Here is a 23,146-nt window from a genome sequence, read left to right as displayed (position 1 = left end):
TCCTGTGTTTTAAGTTTATGATTAAGAGAGATAACTGACAAATTCTCCCACATCTTCCCTCATCGTCATGTTTCATACACACCTGGTCCAGTGTTGTCTGGGAAACGGAGTAGTCTTCGATGTTGAGCCTCTCTTTGTTGGCCACCACCAGCTGAAATATCCTGGCTAGAGAGGAGGTGGCGATCTGGTACTGCAGCGTGTTGTAGTGCTTCTCCCTCTGCACAGCGCCAGGGAAGGAGCTCTCCATGAAGCTCTCCACAGGCTCCAGGTCCGGGGACGAGCCCGCCTTAGCTGCCTTGATTTTCATGGTCACTACATAGCCGTCGCTAAATCTGAAGTGAGGACACAGTTTTTTGAGAATACACTTCACAGCAAGGTTGAATTCTCTTGAGGACATCAATTTAGATGCTTAGACATTTCTGTACATTGCTGCTGAAACCTGAACTCATTATGTTTTAAGGGTAGCTAACTAAGTCTACATAAAATCTGCTGTGTGCAAAAACATTGTTCAATACTGAGGTAATGACATGACATAAAGAATGCATGTAAGTTACAACGTGACAGATCCTATATTTTCATATGCATACATGTCATCTCTCCTATATCCAAAGTACTTCCACAAGATCTTAATCAACCACTTCCTCTTCATTCTTCTCTTCAGCCAGCATGCAAGCTAACCTTCCAGTCTCACATAAACTAAACTTAGGGTGATTGAAAGCTCGTTGAGGCTTTGTCTGATTGGCCCATGTGTCCAAGACCTTTTCTGATTGGTCAAAAACATTTTTGCTACTTTTTGCGATTGAGGCAGTCTTTGGCTGTGTTTACTGCATATGCTTATAATGCAACATCAGTGAAACTATAATTTATTGTACAGCTTGTTTGGGAATCACAGTATCTAAATTCCACCCAATGACTAAACAAGTCTGCAGAAAAAGCTCTTACTTGTATTTGAGATGCTGGATGGTGCCCAGACACTTGAAGGTCCCATTGACCATGATTGCCAATCGAGTGCAGAGGGCCTCACACTCTTCCATACTGTGAAAAGAACAATAATGCATCTTTATTTCTCTCCTATTTCATGTGTATGAGCAATGGATCATCATTTCACTCATCTTCATGTGAAAACTAGCCCCAGTGTCATTAACAGTTGTTGACAGCAAAGTGAACTTAGTTTGGTCAGCTGCAGCAGCAGGTGTGTTTGCAGCGGGCTAATTTCATTATTGGAAGTCGAACCTGTGTGATGTGAGCACCACCGCCCTGCCGTCCTGTATCACACTCATGATGGCATTCCACAGGAAGCGTCGAGAGTGAGGGTCCATCCCCGTCGTGGGCTCGTCCTAAACACACACGGACACAAACAAACAACAAACTTGACTCTCTGAGCACATAATTCCATATGAACTGAGACCAAATCCTCATCTCTATCAGCATATGGCAAAGATCTCACAGTCATGCCAATTTGAATTGAACTGCGCCTCTGCTTGCCAATGTATAAAACATCCCGGGCCAGGCTTGACTGAGCCCATATGGCTACCCATCTGGATCCATAGACCATTTCATTGATAAATCCCTGCATAAAGCCCAAAAACCCAAAACAATGGGCTCCTCATCATTGGCTGACTCACCAGCAGAACCAGCGCTGGGCAGCCAATCATGGCAATGGCCGTGGAGAGTTTGCGCCTGTTGCCTCCGCTGTAGGTCACTGCACAGCGGCTGGCGTACTCTGACAGACCCAGTTTCTGGATGCCCCACTCTGCCACCTACAGGGGAAAGAGAGGTATGCATGTGTTTGACAACGCCTCACTGTTCAATGGGGTCTAAAAAAGTGTAACAGCAAAATTTAGAGGATTCAGCGAACATGATCTAACACTGAACAGCAGGAAAGAGACAATAATCAAAACAAAACCCAAATTAACAACCACATATGAAGCTCTGTGTGCAGAGCTGAGCTTAACATCAGTTCCCCTTTCAGAGTAAAACCTCCTTAGGAACGTAAAGATGTAGTAAAGCAGCAGGAGTCCAACTCACTCTGGGGATCTCAGACTCAGGTACCCCTCTGAGACGAGCGTACAGGTACAGATGCTCCCTGCCGGTTAGGAGCTCATCGATGGCGTCAAACTGAGGGCAGTAGCCCATGTTCTGGTGCACGTCCAGAATCTCTGTCAGGATGCTGCAGCACAAAACAAGAAGTGCCAATCATTGATATGAACCAGTAGAGCAAATAACAGTAAGAAAACAAAACAAACAGCTTTTCTCTGTGGGGTTAGACTGATATAGTCATTATTTAAAACATGTCAAACAGAGCTGAGAGGAGGCTGATTCCTCTGAACAACAGGATAAAAAATGAAAGCCACACTTTTTGTTGTTTCAGGGAATTAATTTAACAGGATGAGTTGCTAGTATCTTGGGTTGCTACATACTACTCACATTTTTGTGTTGCCTTTTTTTCATTGCTACCTTTTGTAAATTTCTTGATCCTCTCATCTTTATAGAAGTTAAATATTGAAGCTACGTAAAACCTGTAAGGTTTTACAATTGCATTATTTCATGAATCCTTATATCAAAAGGGTTGGGAACAAATGTGGTAGATGGTTGGTTTCAACGGCCTTTAACCCAGGCTTTCATTCATCTGGGTTTTTATAGAACATTCAACAATAGTGCAAATGCAGTCTGAAAGGGCTTATTCATTCAGACAAGATATGTGAAGGGATGATTGGGTGTATTTTTCTTCTCTCAGAATGTTCAAAATGCCATGAAAATTAGTCTTTTTAACACCAAAATGACAGCAGCAGCTCCAAAGCAAAGCAAGCAAACCAAGACTTTGAAATACTGCCATTAAATGTCTGAGGGCTGCTGTCAGTACAGCCAAGGGGATCATATTGAGACCCTGGATAAGACAGAACAACCACAGCTACTCACAGTAGGTCAGAGCCCTATCAAAAACAACCTCATATGAACAGCTGGTACACAGAATAAAGAGGGGAACTGGACACTTACAGAAAGATGGGACTCTTTCTAACATAGATTGAGGAAACTCAAACCAAGAGTAACTTTTTATCGTCAAAACCAAAACCAAAGTGCACCTTGATGGACAGACAGGGAGGGGTGAGGGATGGGTGGAAAAAGGAAATGTCCTAGAAAACATCCAAAATATACATACACTGGTACACTACAAGGTACAACGGGTCATACAAAAGTGTGCATAATTAAATCAAAAGGCCTTTTCTGTATGTGCAAAGCTGAATTAACATTTGTATTTCTGTTGGTAGTCACTGACCTGAGAGCAAAAGTAAAAAATAGCCATAACATGGTTCAGATACTGACTGGAGTCTTGCATTCTCACAAGTTTACCACACTGCGTTTCACTCTGCTGCCACCTGTTGGGTGGTTGTGTGTGATGCATTTGGGGTGCATTCTTCTTGTGCCCCAAAAGTTTCCTGTCTCTCGTACTGAAGAGGAGCAAAAGGTGCATGTGCAACTTAAAGGGAGAGTCCTAGAGGCCTGGGGCGCAACAATCCTTCACTTGACCAATAAGTCATTTTAGAAATATAGAATTATTATTATTTATCACTTTAAAGAAAAAAATACCCATATAGAATATTTTTCTTTTACTTTTTCAAACTAAGAATGTGTACAAGTCTGTAAGTCTGGTACATACATGTTTGTTAGTTGAATGGTTATTGGTCATCCAATTATGTTTAATTAATTTAATTATTTTGTTATAATATAATTAGATTTATCCTTTCGTATTTTTATAAGTGACTGTATGCTAAACATATGGATCTACTGCCGTTCTCGTTAAATGGAACAAACCTACGTAGAAAAAAAAGGAATCATCATTTAGTCCTGGTTCCTTTTTTCTATCCAGAGCACCACATGGGGAGATTTTATGCTCAGACAGTGTCATCAAACAGATTAATGACAGATTGACCTTCCTCTGATTAAACTTTCCAACTCATTGGACTGTTTCTGGTCATCTCTCATCTGGAACTGCACGCAGGATAAACTAAGAGCAAAGTTGTTATTTCACAAATACCATGTGATCAGGTCCTGAGCAGGGGTTGTGTTCAATGGAGCGGGGACTCTTTCCACCGATCTTTATGTACCTGTAACCTCCGACAGTCGCCTCCCCAGAGCTGACATCGGTGTCACCAGTCAGCATTTTGAAGGTTGTTGTCTTTCCAGCTCCATTAACTCCCAGGAGACCAAAGCACTACGAGGATAAAAGACAATCAGGCTCTGGATACGAGGACACACTCAGCTGTGACGCTGTGGGCGACTCTGATAACCTTCTGAAGCTTTGAGTCTCTATCAAACTTCATGAAATTAAAAGCAGTGTCCTTGTAAGAGTGTTTATTTCTAAAGAACATACTCAACATAATGAAGCCATACAGTGTAAACATACTTAATGTTCTCTGCTATTAATGGTAAACAGCATCTTCTACATATTATCTCAAGTGTGGAAGACAAATAAATATCTCTGTTTTCAGCAGCAAGTACAAGAGAAGAACTTGAACTAGACAAATAAAAGCGACAGTAGCAGCTCTCAGTGTAAATAAACTCAGTGACTTTACCTCTCCTGCAGGAACACCAACACAAATCCGGTCCACAGCTGCCCTCTTCCTGCCCACATACGTCTGTGCAGAGAAGGCAAACAATAATTACCGACAGCATGTGTGAAGCAAGTTTTACAGCAATTACAGAAATGTGGAGGCAGAAAGCATGGACAAACAAACCACAGCCTTTATTAAAAGCATAACTCTGCCTGCATTTATTATATTACACGTTTTTATTTGCTCTGCATGATGTATATGTTTAACTCTCAAACACTGTGCATCCACCTGTATCCTTTTTTATCATCTGTGTCTCATTTAAGGGACAATAAACAAATGACTGAGGTGAGAGTGGAGTTCAGTCTTGCTTTTTATTTATAAAACAGCCACAATAGAGCATTTTCTGCATCACAATATACTAAAGTGATTCAACCACTGAGTTTCAACAGAGAGCTTCTAACTGTTCAAGCAAATAAATAAATAAAATGCACAGGCTCTTCTGGTGTTGGTTGAGCTATTTTTTCCATGCAGAATTGATAATAAAAAATTGAACTCTGAGATGAGAAAGAGTTAAAAGGAAAAATGTGTAGTCTTGTCTCTATTGAGCAAAATTCAAAAGTACAGCACCCTTCCTTTTTCTAATTCCTTTTCTGAATAAAATATTTCACAGCATATTTACCAGCCATTTTTTATTTTAACATGTGCTTTTCATATTTTGCACCAAGCAAAGCCCAACACTCGTTAAAAGGTATTATTATTATTTATTTGAATCACCTTTTTTAAATACTTAAATATACCCTTAGTAATTGTATTTTATTTTATTTATCAAATTAATAAAAACATATTAAAAATAAATAAAACAATAGAATATTAAATTGAAAATAAAAAGACATTAAAATAAAAAAATAAAAGAAGTTATAAAAAAAAAGGTTTTCCTCTGGCAGGCTGCTCCATCGTCTTGGAGCATAGTGGCCGAAAGCAGCATCACTAAAAGTTTTTGTTCTCCTCTAAGGAACAACTAAAAGAGAGGAGCTGGAGGATCTGAGATGCCTTCGGGGTTCATAAACTACAAGCATCTGTGAGATGTAGTCTGGTGCGAGGCCATGCAGTGCCTTAAAAACCAGTACAAGAACTTTAAAATCCAAAAACAAAAAAGAAACAGGGAACAAGTGTTTAGATTTTAAAATAGGTGTTGCTAATATAATAACATAGACTTGTAATTCCAATGTGCTTTCTGTCGTTTAGTTTATTTATTTGTGAATCCAGCTCCTATCCCAATAAAGTGTTGTGGACATACTTAGCGCAACCTGTTCTTTTCTCTTCCACATTTATTCCAAAGCTTCACAGATAATAGGATGAGCACAGATGAGGCTGAACTGAAATTACTCACAGGACATTTAATATGATAACTACAGTCTGAAGCAAAATATAAAAGTATACCTTAGAGAGGTCTCTGATCTGCAGAATGTCTGTGTTGCTCCCTCCTTCATAAATTCTCTGCCTCTCTGCGGCTACATCAACATCCTCGCCTTTGCTTGGACCCTGCTTTTTCTCCGTTAACCTGATAGGTGCAAAAAAATGACAACAACATAGCTTCACTTTATCTGATGATGGGGGAGTCTAGTTAGTGCCCCTTTTGTGACTGAAATGTCCAGACTGATCCCTCACCAGTGGTCCACGAAGAAGCGGTACTGGATCAGAAGATTGAGGATGAAGTAGACGAAGCCCTCCACGGCCATGAAGGCAATGTTTTTCCCCACAAAGTCCCAGCGGAAAGGGTCCTGTGTGAACTCCTCACCTGAAAACAAACGCATAGATTTAGATGAAAATGAATCTTTTACTCATTTAGATCAAAGTTTTTTTTTAATGTCACCAGCTGCACAACACTATTGTCTGAAGAGTAAGAACAGCAACAACTAAATATCAGATTCCTGCTGATCTTAAGTCTGCAATGAAGTGTTGATGCAGAGTCGAGCTGCACCTATCAACAAACATAAACCACTCTCATTGTTTAATGACTGCAAAGTGTACACAGGGTAATTGTGCAAGATGCCATGAAACAATTATGTGAAATTATTGGAACTTTGTCGGCTTAAATGGCCCATAAAGAAACTGTAATTACCAAATCTGGCATAGACATCAGTAACAGCCTGGTTCATGGCCATGTCGATCAGCCCTCGCCCCAGGCAGAAGTGAGGGAACACCAGCAGACCTTTCTTTAGCCACTCGTTGAACATCAGCAAAGACTGGCAACACACAGACATGACCATACATACACATTCAATTTCTACTGAGAGCAGGATTTAGAGGACACTTCAGCTCACAGTGTGTACACAAAAATAATAATAAACAAGAATAATCCTGTTATTCATTCCTGCAGCTCAGGACTTGCCTGAATGTCATCCACTCAACAGTTTGTGCTCATATAACATGTGCATATTATTTTACAATATGTACTTAAGTGCTTTAAGACGTAAACATAAATACACCCTGCTAGCAAGCCTGATAAATTCAATTTATATTGACTTTTGATCGCTGTATTTTTAATGAATTGCTCAACTTTAAAAATCACTGACTGCACTCAAAACAAAAACTTCTGCATCTTAACTCAAGTGGCAATCTCAAGCGAAACTGCTGCCTGATGATGCTGAGCAAGTAGCAAACTGTGAGTTTATTAAAGTTAACAACTGGCCAGGGAGCAGAACGGTGCATTAAGCAGCTGCAGAGGCAGATATTTCCAGCAGAAATTGGCCGAGAACACAAAACATAAAAAGACAGTTATGGATTCATATTTTGAGGATTCGGCTGATCAGAAAAAAACAAAAAAATTATATTCTATTTATTTTAGTTATGTACACACTTATAAGATTGCATAAAATCTCATTAAAGAAATTATCTGAAGTGTCAGGAAAGGTAAAGAAGCAAATAGGCTCATAGAAGAGATATCACCATTCTTAAGAGAGAAAAATACAATCAAAACACAACAGAGCAGTTTGATTGGTTATTATAAATTGTGTCTGCTAAACATACTAAAAGATTCATTCAGTATTACATAAGGTAAAACAAATATCATTTTTGTGTTTGCAGCTTGTTCTGCTGCTCCCAAGAGCTGAAAAAGTCAATACTGCTCTGAATCCTGACATTTCCTAAAACTGAAGATAAGTGAATTTGTGCGAGGAGCTGCACATCGACAAACTGCTGCAAACTGCTGATTAAAGCTGAATAATTGAAATGCTGTACCTTTTATCAGAGAGACTGGATCATTTGTCTTAGCTGTGTGTTAAAAATGACTTTCTCTCCTGCACTTCTTACCCGGTTGTTTTCAAAGAGCTCGAGGATGAAGGTGATGGCGCTGCTGTTGATGCCTATGAAAAGGTTGATGCAGGACAACGACACGTACGCTGTACTGGGGATGTTGAATAAGTAGGACATGGGATACATCATGGGTGTCACTGACCACCTGAGAGACAGAACCAAGAGAAATCAGTAATCAAAGTCATTTGCTTACTTCTGTTCTTCTCTCTGATCAGTTTAGTTTCACATCTTACCCATATAGAAGAAGCAGTGTAATCAGTGCGGGCAGGTTGGACGGTGACGTGTAACACTTTTTGTCAAAAGCCATGAAAATGCCAACCACCATTGCGGTGCTGAGGGTGTAGTTCATCTGAAGGAGAAATAACCATGAGAGAACAGGTAGGAAAATCAAGGTTAACATAAGAAATACATGCACAATAACTGCTGAGTCATAGGTGTTTGTTTTTTACTGCATTAAAAAAAAATCCACTCCTGCTGACTCCATCCCTGACTCACCATGTCCCAGAAGAAGTTGGCCACCCAGTACACCAGAGGGCTGACCCCGCTCACAAACTGCAGGTGTTTGGCCTTGGTCACTCGCTCCTGGATGAGGTAGAGGACGAAGCTGGCAGGGATGAAGGACATGGCGAAAATAACACAGATCGCCACCACGGCATCAACTGAAGTGGTCAACCTGGAAGAACAGAAAGTCTGTACTGTAAATTATGTCCTGTGCTGTAATGTCTTCTAAACATATGTTATCACAGTCAATATAACAATATTCTTTATTAGCTTCCACAGTGTCATTGCTAGTCTTCCTCTGGTCCACACAATAAAGAAAATAAAATAAAAACAATAATTTAAAATCATACAGTATCCATGAAACAAATATGCAAAAGCAGCCAACCATAGAAGTAAAAAACACAAATGCTAAATAAAATAAGCATCTGTGCAAATAAACAAGAAGTAGTATTAAACTACAAAATAATGGAAACAAAAACAAAATAATCACAATCATGTGGCACCAAAAATTACTAAAACAAAAAGTTTCAAAACAGTGACTAGCAAGTGACTGTACCGTTATGGGAAAAATCGTATTCATATGAAAACGATTGAAGTAAAGTAAACGAAAATGTCCACATTGAGTCTAGAGTTTAGCTGTCTCCAAAACAGAATAAAAAGTGTGTAAAAACATGAATTTAATGTAATTGAAACCAACCCAAGATAAGCAGTGTACACTTTACATTCTCAAACAGTGTAAAGAAAAATATCTTTCCATTCAAAATGAAGGTTTCTGAATGCCAGAGTAAGAGCAGCAGTCCCTTAATGTAGTAAAAAAGAATAAATGATAAAAGGAATATAATAAATGTTGTTTTTTCAGGATTGAATGGAGATACCACATCATTAAAAATTTACTCCACTGTGAGTTTGAGTCTTGCCTACTGGAGCGCACAGTGCAGACAATCACTGAGGGATTTTTTTAACATCTTACGTGTCTTATTAATTTATTTATTTTTACAGTATTCTTTCTTTTGTTTATTTTATTCGTGTAATTCTGCTTCTTTTAAACCTTAGGTTTCCTACTCCTCCTCCCCTCAACCATGCTACCTAAATCGATTTCTGTCAGTGTATGAACTACAAGTAGTGTTAATATGAAGGTTATTGTGCACATATGTTGCAGTGTAATTATGTGTTTTATTGTGAACACGTTAAAACTGCTTCATAGAAACCACAGTAACACTCACACTGTGACTTCAGACAGCTGCTCTTTGGTGAGGTTTAGAGGGTGGTTGATGGCGGTGATGCCAAACTCGACAGGTTTTGCAGACCGGGGTAGAAAAGCCCGCAGGATGGCGTTATTGGCCACATTCATGAACGCCACCATGGCGTGCCAGCCTTTGTTGTTATACCAAACCTGACAGAAGAGAGCATGGTTAAACACAACCTTGTTTCTGCTTATAGTTTGAGTTCTGATCTCAATCATAAGCAGACTGACCTTCATTTTAATAAAGCATTACTGTAAGTGCAAAGTAAAGCTATTAAAGCGAGCACTCACAACCATCAGTGAGTGCCTCTGGTATATGAACTGAATTAAGTTGGTTATTTAAAAGCAGGAGGTGCTGTTTGTGAAAGCATCTGCTCCTGTATATGTTCAGCACCTACCTTTACATTGAATTCACTCTCCATGTATCGTAAGAAAGGACCGATCTCCCTCAGTGCAAGTCCAGAATAGTGACCCTGTGAAAGAGAAGCCTCATCTTTAACTGCTTTGACATCTATACTCTCCTCTCATAGACAAAACATTTCAAATCAGTGAGTACCCCTGTGATGTTGAGCATTTCTCCCAGCTGGTGAAAGACGTCCTGAATGTTTTGAGGGCTGACGTTGAGGATGGGAAGCTGTCCTCCTACTGACAGACCTCCATACCTGAGGAGAGAGAGGATTCCACATTTGCTGCACAAGTACAGATAAAAAAATAATGGAGTTCAAGAAATGAAGAGCAAATCATTACCTTTGTTCATTCACCCAGTATTTGCTCTTCAAACTGTGAAATGAATTTGAGATTTCAATGGAGCAGAAATGTGTCCAACAAATAATCAACAGAGCAAATAATAGCTTGGTTTGGCATTTTCATAAAGCTTTAAGTAGAAAACATTTTGATCTGCTTGAACATGTTTTAAAGCTTATTGAGAGGTCGTAACACACTTGTCATTTTTCTTCAATTCCTCCAGTTTGAATCACCATCGCTTACAGTGAAACCCACCTTTCTCTGATGAGACTTGGGTACGTTTTGACCAGGAAGTCAGAGATGTTCCTGTCTGTCATATCCAGCATCGTGTCTCCTGAAGCCTCGATTCGTTGACGCGGGGGCAGACCTCCCGCTCCAGCTGGACAAATGGGCATCATGGTAAGTTTCTCACTGGTGCTGCACTGACAGGACGGAGACGGGTTTCTCTGGTTCCACTCTGGACTCTGTGAGACTGTGGTGATCGCAGGGGAGACATCAGGGTCCTCCCACTCTGAGGTGCTGTTACTACACGACAATCTGGAGGGAAATAAGATGAGAAATGCTTTAAAAGAGAAGTTCAAAACATGCAAACAAGTTCCTGCACGCTGTCTGAATTTCTGGGATTTTGAGTGCTGGAAATAAGATAATGAAAATAACCGTCTTTTTTGTAGTTCCTTTTGAGCAAACAAAGGATGCTTTTAGAAATTCAAGTAAGACAGAAAAAAACAGAGGTGGGCAGATAAAAGTAGCAAAATTAGCCGGGATAACAACATTCAATCTGTTGCATAAACCTTAGGTAGGTTTTCAAGAGCTTTTCTAAGTATTCAGATGCTGCGGTTTATATCTCTGCCCGGACAAAGGGGGTGAAGAGCAAGAAGGTGGATCAAGAGGAGGATTTTGTAGGAGATACAGGACTTGACCAGGAGCTAGTGAGAGAGCTGCAATGTGCTGCCCAAGCAGGAGAAGAGCGCTCATGTCAAGTTCCTATCAATAGTCCTGATACTCACCCGAGTGGTTCCCCCTCCATGCAGCGAGTCCCTAGGCCGGGTCTGTTCAGTAAGCGATCTGCAAAGCGCTTCATTTTGGGGTCGAACGGTTGCTCGTTGCTAAACAAGAAAATGCAGAGTGTCAGCCAAATCTGTATTAATGTTAAACACAATTCAAGTTTCATTAAACGCTACCGTTTTACACATGATTAGTGAGAACTCTAACCTGAAGAAGGTGAACTGCTGTCCGTACATCCAGGGAGTCAGAGTCAGACTTGGATACTCTCCAAAAGGAGGAACGACCATGGTGAAGACCAGAGCTATGAGGACAAAACTGGCAGGAAGAACGATCTGAAACCCCCAAAATATAAGAAATCAAACTACAGCAGTGATGTACAGGCACACATTTTTCTTTTGCGTTGCGTTTTCCATAAGATCTAAAAAATATAGTACGTTTTGCAAAACAATGTTTACTCAAAGTTTTGTTGATTTATGAATAAAATATGTTTCTGAATGCTTGTGAAAGTAGCTAATTACATATTCCTTTGCATCTGCATGACAAAAAGATATCACGGGCAAGTTTTTTTCAGTTGTTGAATTATTATTTGATGCCTGATTATTTGCAAAGATGCAGCCTTCTCTCCTTGTACCTGTGGCTGTGTTTAATGCATTCATTCACAAAAGCATTCAGGGAAAAAACAGTGTTTGAATTCTGCATCTGGAAACACTCTGTTTGCTGATTGATCCATTATCTGTCACAGATGTTCTGGCACTCTTCCAAGTCCGCCCATAAATCCCATAATCCAACTGTCAACATGTCACACCCACACTGTGCCAGCAGTCCACCCTTCATTGCGTCTCTGTACCTGAGCCATGAAGTCTTTCTTGCTTCTTGTGGCGTGATGAAACCTCTTCACCAGCAGCGCGTGGAACTGCTTCAGGACCAGAGTGAACCCTTTCACCTGCCGGGATCCTCGTCCTGCGCTGCTGTCTGAGGCACCGTGGGTAGTGCCGTTAGCCACACCATTATGTTCTGTGGTTGACAAGAAAGCATAAAGTCAGTGCTTTAAGTTATCAGGAAACATTTCCTGCAGAGGCAGCGGTCGCAGGTTGGAGGAGCAGGGTTTGGATCAGCTGTTGGGATTGTAGCGAGCATCTGTTTAGTTCTTTATATTTGACTGTAATAAATGGCAAGTGCTTGGCAAGAGCAGAGGCAGCAAGCAGAAAACACTTTCTAAATCAAGACTAAGATTACCCGCATAATCCTTGCATTGTTTTTTGACTGTTAAAGCATCTGCTCTAAATACGCCATCACTTCAACATCCTGGGATGTGTGGCTTGTTTTTAGAAATGCCATAAAAATTTGACGCAGAAATTTTATAGACTTGTTTTAGATTGTCCACATGTGATAAACCAGGTCCAAAAAGTAACTACGATTTAATAATTAACTGCTGCAATGATTGACCGCATCCAGAAGACTCAACAAAAACCCTGAACTTCTGTCTCTGACCTTCATCACCGACCATGCAGTTTTTTTTCCTCCAGTTCAACATCCACTGCTCTACAGATGGGAGCACACAGGGGAGACACAAAACACAAACTAAAGGGTGAAAAATGACAAACAACACACCACAACACTGTCGGCTGTCAGAGTTAGAAAAGAGAGGAAAGGAAGTTTACTACAATAACAAAATAATAAAAACAGGTGTGCGGTAAGTGGATTATCAGTGCGTTAGTGAGACAGGTCACAGGGTCAAAAATTCAATTTCAGGAAAAGGCCATGCTGAATATCAGTGCTAGTATTTACCAGGAGTAGTGGCATGACTCGCTGCTTCTCCATCTGCAGTGACCTTTATAAAGATCTGTAAAAAAAAAAGAAGTTTATATGACATAGGCGATAAAACTTATCTTACTTTAGGTCCAGAAGATACATGACAGGCTCTTCCTTTAAAAAGTTTCAATCAATAAACACTCAGAAATGTATCCAATGTAGAGTGCTGCAATGCTTCAACATCTAATCACTTTTTTGTCAAAATAGTCAATTATTTCAACCTGCGTGCACTCATATCATTTCACAATTTTTAACACAATTTCCTTGAGTTTCATATCATTGTTACCTTTTTTATTTGAGCGTCATAAAATGTTTTTTTTATTCTATTTTCAGTTTCAGTCTACATTGTTGTGAACAAATTTCCATCCTGCAGATGCAATACACGATAATGTGATAGTTGTTTGTGTCAGACATGACTAATCGATTTCAAATCATTCCCCCTTCATTGCTGTGGTTATGGTACTACTTTCTGAGTATGCATAATATATCTCTCTGTTGTAAATGTGCACTAGTATTTGTTATGAAGGTTACAGTTGGTGATAAAAAGGAAAGACCATAGATTATTATTTAGATCCTTGCCTCAGGGCTTCACGCTCTGCTTCAGGCATAAGCTAAATGTTTTCCCTCACTCTGTTATCACTAATAACCCCTGTCCAAAGTCATTTTCATTGACAGAACACTGTGAACTTGTTGACAGAAAACAAACAACAGTTTTGTTGTGTTTCAGTGAGGTTATATAAAAGAAATATACATTTAGTACCTGTTAACAGCTAAAAGAGTTTGGGCTAATTTGGACAATGTGTAAGCTAGCTTGGAGACCCTGTAGCTGCACAGCTGTCTTCAACTGCTGAGATCTTGGTCATGGTGGCTTAAGCTAGTCACAGTTACATTTGTGCACTTGTATCGATTTATATGTTTATTTTGCGCTAGGTTAGAAGGTTAAAATGAATGTTTAATTCATGTTTTTTGTATTAATTTAAAAAATACAAATATAATGGTACCTGTGGTCCTGAAACTGAGAGTGCTTCTGAATGTGTTAATGCCATACAATATGTGCATTTTTTTACTACAGTTTGTATTCTCATATAAGTTTGTACAGACAAGGGAAAGTAGAGCTGCATGCGTGTTCTCTCGTCTGAGTTATGCTAGAGTACAGCCTGTAGTAAACAAATGCACATATTTCAAAGCATAACACTCAGAAGCACACACACAGTTTCAGGACCACAGAGCTGCATCTTTGATGTTTTCCTTATTCTCACCTCACTATTATTGTTTAAAAGTACAACAGTGGCACAAACAAATGCAGGCCAAAACTAGACCTTTGTTAGTGTAACATGAGTGCTGCAAGGAAATGTAGAAAAGAGAGATGCGGCAAAAATGTCCCAGCCAAATTCAGTGTAAGATGTTGCCACTAATCATGACATGAACTCTTTTTTTTCTTACCAAATTAATCAGGGCTGCAAACAGAGATAGCCTGCTTAAGAAACATTTGAAATACTTTTTTGTTACATCTCTTTATTGAATCATAGATGGAGGCTGAGAAATGTTCTTAATCATATGATCCTTGGTTCCAAAGTTGAATCTGGTGTTATTTCCTGGAAGCTTATCAAGTATCCACTTCCCACCATGTACAAACAACATTCAGACATCTAACAAGTTGTCCTGTTATCAACATCTAGAAGCAGGCTGTGTCTCTACCTCTTCAAGCGACGTGTCAGAGATGCCGAAGCTGCTGAGGCCCATGTCCATGAGCGTCTCCTCCAGCTCCCTGAACAGGCTGGCATACGCCCGATGTTTGAAGCCCTTGTTTGGGAGCAGGTAGGTCAGCTCCTGGCCAATGGTCTCGATCAGTTTGGCTTCAGGGACATGGTGGTGTATAAGGTTAGTGATGCTGTCTATGTCCCCTGAGAAGACAACAGAAAAAACAGCATTTTAGGAGTCAGATTAATGAAATATTCCTAAAATAGCAGACACCATGAAAAGGACAAAGAGAAAAAGTGCTAATTATACCAAAAACACTAAACAAACAGTGATATTCAAGCTCTAAAATGCTGTTAATTTGTGCTTGGCTCACTGCAACCTAAGTGTCCTCAGGCAGAATTAGGAGGGAAAGCCACATGGGTCAATTTCACAGATAAATTATAAATGTGAAACAACAGTGAGCTCTGTTTCTGTGTCTGTTTTACAACTTGAATAAGTGGGACAAAGTGGGACAAGTCAATTCACAAGGGAGGTTTCTGTGTTTGTTTTCTCTCTGTGATGTTTTTCTCTGGCTCTCAGAGGGAGAGGCTCTTTTAAATAAAGTTGAGGAAGTCTGAAATGCACCAGAGAGAATTCAGCAAAATGTAAATAAAAACATGTGCCGTTTCTTGTTTGTGTTGCCTCTTTGTCAGTAAAATAGATTTTGTTATTTCCTCATTAGGACTGATCATTGTATTTCTTATTCGGTTGTTTATGAGTCTGTTTATTATCAATAGTCTTATAATCTATCTTGTCTATAATTCATTGTTGTCTGTTTGTCCCTGTGTTGATTTATATCATTTGTGCTGAAGCTGCTTTGAACCATTGACTGCATATTAATAAAGACACAATGCCTCCATATCCCATAGTGAGACTGAGTGAATTGACATCACACTCCTTCCACTATTAAAAACACACATTCAACTTATAAAAACACTTATAAAAATTATAAAACTTATAAAAACTCATAAAAACACAAAAATTCCTCAGGGTCAGTACAGTTCACAGTAGAACAGAGTCTTGTGTTGATTTGAAGCAGTGTTAGTGTTTGTTTCTCTCACTTCTACTCTGATAATCTGGTCAATAATGCTGCAGGAGCTTCGGGATGTAGGAAATTAATATTGTGTGGTTACATGTCTTGTACCCATGCTTCCTATTTACTTAATCTTATCTCATACTATTGGTCCCAGTTGAGGTATCAGGGCAAGAACTTTAGGTAGTAGGGGGTTTGATATCAGGTTTTTGGATTTTGGTTTGGTTTTTATTGCCAGTAAAATACATTTATTTTTTGTTTGTTTTATTTTTCTAGTTTTTGTAGTTGTTGTTTATTTGGGTTGGTCTGCCTTGTATTCACCCTTTTACAAGTGGATTACCTTGTTATATGTAGGTAAAATGTAGATTTATGTAGCTTGCACATACATCAGAATGATTAGAACTAACTGATATGACAGCAAGCATGTTTGAGAACAACATATTTGGCAGCGTATTTGATTTCTAGTTTGACTCATGTTCCATCTGTTAACATGGAGGAGGGCTGTACAACCTATACTGCAGCCAGTCACAAGGGGTAGCTCTAAATGTTTTGGTTTCACTTTGTATAGTTGTTGTTCTGCCCATTATTTATACGGTCTAGGCTCTGAACTAATTGCCCCTAGATGGCTGAATTAAGTTGGTTGAATTTGACTAAAACATTAAAAAAATTACCCCAACAGCCCTAACATCCCAGATTATTAGAAGATTTTGAGAGATGAACCATCAAGGAAAAGTAGCTTAGGATGACTTTCTCCGAAACTCTTTACCTTTCCTTTCATTTGACTCTGCTTCTCCTGGGATCAGGTCTTAATGGCAGCAGTCTAAGCATGTTGATTCAGACACCCCTCTACCCAGCAACATTTACATTCAATGTTAATGCTTTTTAATTTGCAGCAAAACACCTTAACCAAACAAAAACCTCATCCCCTATATCCTAGTCCTAACTCTAATAGATGGAGCAACAAGGCTAACCGTGAGCCTTAGACTTTCAACAACTCTAAATATTCAGGTCAAAGCCAAAATGTCCCCACCTGCTGCACTAACAGGGTCTTTAAATTAAGGTGATACTCAGATAAAAAAAAAAAAACTGGAACACATTTACTAAACAGGGGGGGAGCAGCTTGAGAGTATGCAGTAACAGCAGAAGAAGAGTTTTTTTTTCTTACCATCCAGGACTCTGTCTAGATGCTGGGACTGGTTTTGAGACTGGTCTTTATATCTGGTACAGATGGAGCAGGAACAGGAGCAGTCTGAGGCACAGTCACAATCGTTCTGAAGGAAACAGTAAAGAAAAGAACACCTTTAACAGATTGAAACCTCCTGCTGGGAAACTGTAATAGAAGAGAATTGGATATTCTCTTTTAGTTTCTCTGTGTTTGATTATGGGGGATAAACAGAGCGGGTAGAGATGACACACGAATGTTTTATGTTTCAGGTAAAAAATAAAATAAAAAAAATACCTCCTTCTTTTTGAGATCCTTCATCCGGCGCACAAGAGTCAAATAGAAACCAACTCCAAAGCAGTTTTTGAGGAAGAGGGGGGATCCGCAGCAGTGGAGTTGTCCTTTAGAGATGATGGCGATGCGGTCGCTCAGCAGGTCGGCCTCGTCCATGTGATGAGTGGACAGAATCACCGTCCGACCTACGAAAAGGTCCCACGGATTAATAACGCGTTCTCCTGACATTTTCATGCAATAAAGAAATAATTCATCCACTCAAACATGAACAAAAAAGTTCTAACTTTCAAGTGGCTTTGCCAACAGGTTATTGATTTTGTTGCAGTGCGTTTGCTTTTGTTGAAGCCATGAAGCTGAATTTTTCCTTTTGATCTCTTCCTCACTTAATTAAAGTGCCTCAGGAGGGCTACAAAAAGCTGCAAAGGGTTTGTATTTCACTCTTCAGTGTCCTCAGTGCAGCAGTAAAAGTTGATCTGATGGGTGAGCCATACTGATGTGGGTTGAATGAGGATCTAAATGTGTTAATATGTTGACCTGGAGAGCTACATTTGGTTCTGATACGGTTTAAAGAGATGTTTGTACCAGTTCTATATTTCAGCAGGAGGTCCCAGATGGATCTCCTGGAATAGGGATCCACTCCCGAAGTGGGTTCATCCAGGATCACGACCTTTGACCCTCCTACGAATGCCATGGCTACTGATAGTTTCCTCTGCATGCCACCTATGGAGTATGTGATAGAGGGAATGCTTCAAAGCAGGAACAACAACAACAAAGGAAGGAGGATCTGGGGCAAAGAAACGAGCAGTCCACCTGAGAGGTTCTGAGCCTCGTCGTCTCTCTTGTGCGGCAGCCCCAGGTCCACCAGCATGTCCTCCAACTCCCTCCCTGCCTCCTCCTGAGTCCGACCTTTCAGCAGAGAGTAGAAGAGGATGTGCTCCTCTACAGTGAGGCTGGAACAAAAGAGAAGGAGGGACTGGTTAAGCTGAGAACGTCTGGGAGAAGTAAATCAGTTAGTCAAGCTTTCACCTGCTGCTGTCAAGACCAGTGTTTTCATTTTTGAGGAGGATTGATTTTAACAAAGTGTGTTAATTTATCATCACAGGAGACATAACAACAACTTTCCAAAGTCATAGAAATATTCATTGACGAAGCAATTTTATTTTTCCCTCCAACATGAATTGATATTTTTCTTTTCTTGTATCCTCTAAAACACAGCAGGAATGTAATTGGACTTTCAGCGCTCTTTCTTAGCGCACTGACTCGGGTCCAGTCGGCAGCATCAGTAACTCACTGTTTGAAGAGGATGTTGTACTGAGGACACATCCCCAGAGATGAGCGGATGGTGTCCATGTCAGTTCTGATGTCCCTCCCATTGATGTATGCTGTGCCGGATGTGGGAGGATACAGGCCGGTCAGGATGGACCTGGATGGAGCAAAAATTATTATACAGGGAGGTTGTAAACTTTTGTTGTAGCTTCTTGAAAAAACTTTTAATAGTAGAAAAATCCCTGGCAATAATCCCCACTATCAGAAATTGTTAAAACTCATGAAGCTGCAAGAAACCTTGGATTCTGAACTTTTTTGAAGAGCCTACATAAATAACTTCTTATTCAATTATCTGAGCTTTCGTCGTTTGTAACCGATCCCTGACTCTGCTCAGTAACTGATGACAGTTCGAGTTGATTTTAGCTTACATGGTGGTGGTTTTTCCAGCCCCGTTGTGCCCCAGGAAGGATGTGATCTGGCTCTCATAGAAGTTGATGTTGAGGCCGTTGACGGCGGGACGAGAGCCTCCACCAAACATCTTCACCAGGTTGTGAATCTGCACGCCCATCACCAGACTCATCGGGTCCGCCTCAAAGAACAGCTGACCTACAAACGTACGTCAATCAAGATAAGATAGTCATATAGAACAGAAGAACAATTATAACAAGAGAAGAACAAGAAGGGATTTCAAAATGATCATTCGCCCCCCACTTTAGTAATATTTCACAAAATTAGAACACCACATTTCATTATAATATATCGTTCACTGGCTTATTTGAGGCCCCATATGATCAAATTTAGAAATGTGTAAATATGATTATCTGTTTTATCATGTCTGCCTCTAATATAAATTGGTCCTGCCACTGCAACTCTTATTTTGGTTCTCGAAATTAGCAGGACACAAAAAAACACAAAGTGAAGTCTCCCTAAAAGCAGTACCAGCCAGTTTTACACTCTGTCCAGTTCAGTTTGGGTGTGTTACCCTTTCTGTCCACCAGATGTCCTCAGTGTGTTTCCCAAATACAATCCCTCTACGAGTCCTCACCTTCAGTCCCCTCCTCCTGTCCCTCCTCTTCCTGATTCGGAGTTTCTTCTTGTTTCCTCAGCATCTCCCTCTCTCTCTCCAGTCGTTCTCTCTTACTCTGGTGCTTACAGGTTTTCTTGCTGGCTGAGCCGTTGCAGTGGTTCATCTCTGGTGTTCCTCTGCTCTCCAAATCCACCTCAATGTTGTTTGTCTCATGTTTGTCAAGATCTGAGGAAGAAATGTAATAGATTGTGTTTATTAGTTAGGATTTGAAGCCCTGAATGTGCAGATAAAAGCAATGCTTGGAGTTTATGTGTTTTTACCTCAGGGTTTACTTTCTGCTTAAGGGTGAATATGAAATATCATTCCACTCGCTTTTATTTTAAGAGGGAAATTTACTCTTTTCTCAAAAATGTTGGTTTATGGTAAGAAAGGCCATTATTCAAAGAAAGGACCTGGTTTCAGACCCTGTTTCACAAATGCACACCCTTAAAAACTTCCTTTGCAAAGATGCTGATTAAATATCTGCTCCAAGAGAGCTGAAGGGAGCAAGTCCTTCTCCTGGTATCCTCGCTTGGCCCTACATACTGAGCTTTCTGTTGCAGCCACAATCTTCCTGTGGGTATTTGTCCATCATCCTGGGAGTAATTAGTTTTGAATTAATCAAAAGGTCAGTGCTGCTCACCTTCATCAGTTATTTCTGTGTCTGAGGATGCAGAACTTTGCCAGTATGAGGGCTGGAATGGGAAGTAAAATGGGCGACCAATACCGTACTGTCCTGTGGAGGAGAAGTTTACAGAGTCCTTGGTGTAATAATTGTTTGATACCTATTAAAATTACAATCAAAGAGAGCATAACAAGCCAAACCTGGAAAGACGTTATCCAGATACCAGGCCAGGACGGCGTAAAGGATAGCATCAAACACCATCATGAGGACCGAAGTGAGGAAGGAGTACTTGTCCTTCTCTAACGGGCTGGTCTGGATGTTGTCCCACTGCAGACCCAAGCCCTGCTCCTCATAACGGGACAGGTACTCTGTGCCGAAGCCAAAAGCAACTGGAGACAACAAGCTCTGAAGAAGCAAGGGAAGGAAATATCAAAGTATATCAGGAAACATTACATTTATTTGATGGAAACACCTTCATTCTACATGTGTCAGAAATGTTCAATGCATTCTGAGGCAGAAGAAATACACTGTGTTCACACTGCCTGTATTGTTGCACTCTGTTAATAAATAGACATACAGCTGCCAGTTTCATGTTCTTGGTGATGCGATCCTGCCAGGCAAAGCAGAGGATGTGCGGCAGATAGAGCGTGAAGTAGATGATACCGCTGCAGGCAGCTGCCAGGTTTGCCTTGTTGAAGAAAACACTCATCAGGAAACACTGCATGATGGTGGTGACAGTGAAGGTCAGCAGGAAGAAGAAGACGAGGAGGGGGTTGCTGTAGTTTAGCACCTTTCCACCCTGAGAGGAAAAAAAGGAATATTCAGCCTCAGGAAATCTCCCTCTACATGAATACAGCTTTTAATGTTGTCCATAAGAGGGCGTCTGTGTACCCTGGAAAAATGATGACCCTTCACCACAGCAAATAAAACCTGACCCCAGTCTCTCTACCTTCTTTCCCCTTCTTTTTCACTTCCTGTTTCCTCACCATGATGATGGCGGTGAGCAGCGCTGTGCTTGCAGTCATCATGATGAAGCTGTCGATGAAATATGTGTACCAAATGACTCCGTTGTGGACTCCCATGACTTTGAGAGTCTCCTTAAGGCGCAACTCCTTCTCCAGCACGATGCTCTTCACAGTCATGGACACAGAGTAGATCCAGGCCAGCACCATGAACAGGGGGAAGCAGCGGTTCAGAGTGATCATGAAGCTGGAGAGGAAGAGGAGAAAGAAGAGAGGGAGATTATGACACCTTTATGGAACTCGATGACAATCTCGCTTTGAGTGTTTTTAATAAGAGAGAAGATTGTGTGTAGGACACTTTGTTCCAAGCTTGCTTCAGGGATTAAACAAATAGCCACCAAATGAAGGCTATAGGAATGCCGGACTTTTGTGCCTCCTGGTGGTGACATCAAAAATAACACTTCAACAGACAAAATGTTCTGCTACCAAGACCCCTTCCCATGCAATCTGACCCATAAACACTTAGTTTGAAGCGCTTAAAACTAAATATTGGCTCATTTTACTGAGACGAAACATATGCTAGCAGAATGATTTGAAAAATGCTAGTGTCACACACACCCATACACACTTTTATGACATGTAACTAACCAGGGTTCCCACTCTTTTCCAGAGATCATTTTCCAGGACATTTCCAGGACATTTTCATTGATGAAAATCAAGCTGGTATTATTTGAGTTACTGTAAACTCTGAAAAAATCACACCGGTGTAAAGACGCACTCTGTATTTGAAGATCTCTCAGAGATTTAAAAAAATGTAAACTGTCTTCCTGCATGGTGATGTCTATTATGATCAGCGATGTCTACAACGTGGAGTTTCTGTGCAGCTGTGTCTCTCTTTTTGTTCCGTTTGTTTTCACTATCGGGAGTTTGCACTCCTACTAGCTAGAGCAGGGGTTCTGAAACTTTTTGGAGCCAGGGACCCCTTACAGGTGAGAAAATTGTCCAAGGCCCCCTTATAATTGTAACACAGATTAAGCACATTAGTGATGTGTCATGATCAAAAGCTGTGGCTCTGAGAGCCGATGCTTTATAGTGAATCATAAGAGCCGGTTGCATGGAGAGAGAGAGCCGGCTCCCATTTTTTTCATTTCGCTGCTTAGCTCTCACAGTGCTCAGCCCCAGCGCTGCTCACAGCAGAACTTTGTTCTGATTGGTCAGCATGGCGGCCATGCGGCCAATCACATGTGAGGATATAGGATACAGGTGATGGAGGGGAGGCTGTGTATCCTGGCTACATCTGTTCCTTCAGAGAGTCTTCTTGAAGACCGGGCAAAAACTCACTCAGAGGAGAAATCAGATCAGCCCATCCAAGCTGAGGCATCGGATTTTTCTCAATGCCAACCTGAAGACATTAATAATGTTTGCTCAAGTTTGGTTCTGGTTCTGTTTGCTCGAGTTTGGTTCTGGTTCTGTTTGTGTGAGTTGGTTCTGGTTCTGTTTGCTTGAGTTTGGTTCTGGTTCTGGTTCTGTTTGCTTGAGTTTGGTTCTGGATCTGTTTGCGTGAGTTGGTTCTGGTTCTGTTTGCTTGAGTTTGGTTCTGGTTCTGGTTCTGTTTGCTTGAGTTTGGTTCTGGATCTGTTTGCTTGAGTTCGGTTCTGGTCGATTCTGGTTCAGTTCTAGTTAGATTCTGGTATGGTTCTGGTTCGGTTCTGGTACGGTTCTGGTATGGTTCTGGTTCAGTTCTGGTATGGTTCTAGTATTGTTCTGGTTCGGTTCTGGTATTGTTCTGGTTCGGTTCTGGTTCGGGTCTGGTTCGGTTCTGGTT

The 23,146-nt window shown here is 40.6% G+C and overlaps 1 protein-coding gene across 1 annotated transcript in view; it reads right to left on the bottom strand.

The window, feature by feature from the left end:
- Nucleotides 1-23,146, bottom strand: part of LOC117826443 (retinal-specific phospholipid-transporting ATPase ABCA4-like) — a 50,274-nt gene that overhangs the window by 2,380 nt on the left and 24,748 nt on the right. The window contains exons 14-48 of the mRNA XM_034702495.1: nt 21,346-21,568; nt 20,937-21,158; nt 20,560-20,764; nt 20,378-20,470; nt 19,714-19,920; nt 19,097-19,274; nt 18,694-18,825; nt 18,213-18,352; nt 17,985-18,122; nt 17,406-17,587; nt 17,112-17,217; nt 14,872-15,077; nt 13,150-13,204; nt 12,853-12,903; nt 12,209-12,375; nt 11,569-11,693; nt 11,364-11,462; nt 10,612-10,893; nt 10,360-10,392; nt 10,169-10,274; nt 10,011-10,085; nt 9,593-9,762; nt 8,364-8,541; nt 8,102-8,217; nt 7,866-8,013; nt 6,676-6,799; nt 6,222-6,351; nt 5,994-6,114; nt 4,575-4,637; nt 4,107-4,213; nt 2,029-2,170; nt 1,626-1,760; nt 1,234-1,337; nt 943-1,035; nt 83-332 (exon numbers count right to left, since the gene is read on the bottom strand). Coding sequence (XP_034558386.1) covers nt 83-332; nt 943-1,035; nt 1,234-1,337; nt 1,626-1,760; nt 2,029-2,170; nt 4,107-4,213; nt 4,575-4,637; nt 5,994-6,114; nt 6,222-6,351; nt 6,676-6,799; nt 7,866-8,013; nt 8,102-8,217; nt 8,364-8,541; nt 9,593-9,762; nt 10,011-10,085; nt 10,169-10,274; nt 10,360-10,392; nt 10,612-10,893; nt 11,364-11,462; nt 11,569-11,693; nt 12,209-12,375; nt 12,853-12,903; nt 13,150-13,204; nt 14,872-15,077; nt 17,112-17,217; nt 17,406-17,587; nt 17,985-18,122; nt 18,213-18,352; nt 18,694-18,825; nt 19,097-19,274; nt 19,714-19,920; nt 20,378-20,470; nt 20,560-20,764; nt 20,937-21,158; nt 21,346-21,568 — 4,906 coding nt within the window. The remainder of the gene's footprint in view (nt 1-82; nt 333-942; nt 1,036-1,233; nt 1,338-1,625; nt 1,761-2,028; nt 2,171-4,106; nt 4,214-4,574; nt 4,638-5,993; nt 6,115-6,221; nt 6,352-6,675; nt 6,800-7,865; nt 8,014-8,101; nt 8,218-8,363; nt 8,542-9,592; nt 9,763-10,010; nt 10,086-10,168; nt 10,275-10,359; nt 10,393-10,611; nt 10,894-11,363; nt 11,463-11,568; nt 11,694-12,208; nt 12,376-12,852; nt 12,904-13,149; nt 13,205-14,871; nt 15,078-17,111; nt 17,218-17,405; nt 17,588-17,984; nt 18,123-18,212; nt 18,353-18,693; nt 18,826-19,096; nt 19,275-19,713; nt 19,921-20,377; nt 20,471-20,559; nt 20,765-20,936; nt 21,159-21,345; nt 21,569-23,146) is intronic.

Source organism: Notolabrus celidotus, chromosome 15 (genome assembly GCF_009762535.1).
Source record: "Notolabrus celidotus isolate fNotCel1 chromosome 15, fNotCel1.pri, whole genome shotgun sequence".
NCBI classification, from domain to species: Eukaryota; Metazoa; Chordata; class Actinopteri; order Labriformes; family Labridae; genus Notolabrus; species Notolabrus celidotus.
The sequence above is the reverse complement of the archived record's forward strand: the minus strand, read 5'-3'. Positions and strand labels throughout refer to the sequence as shown.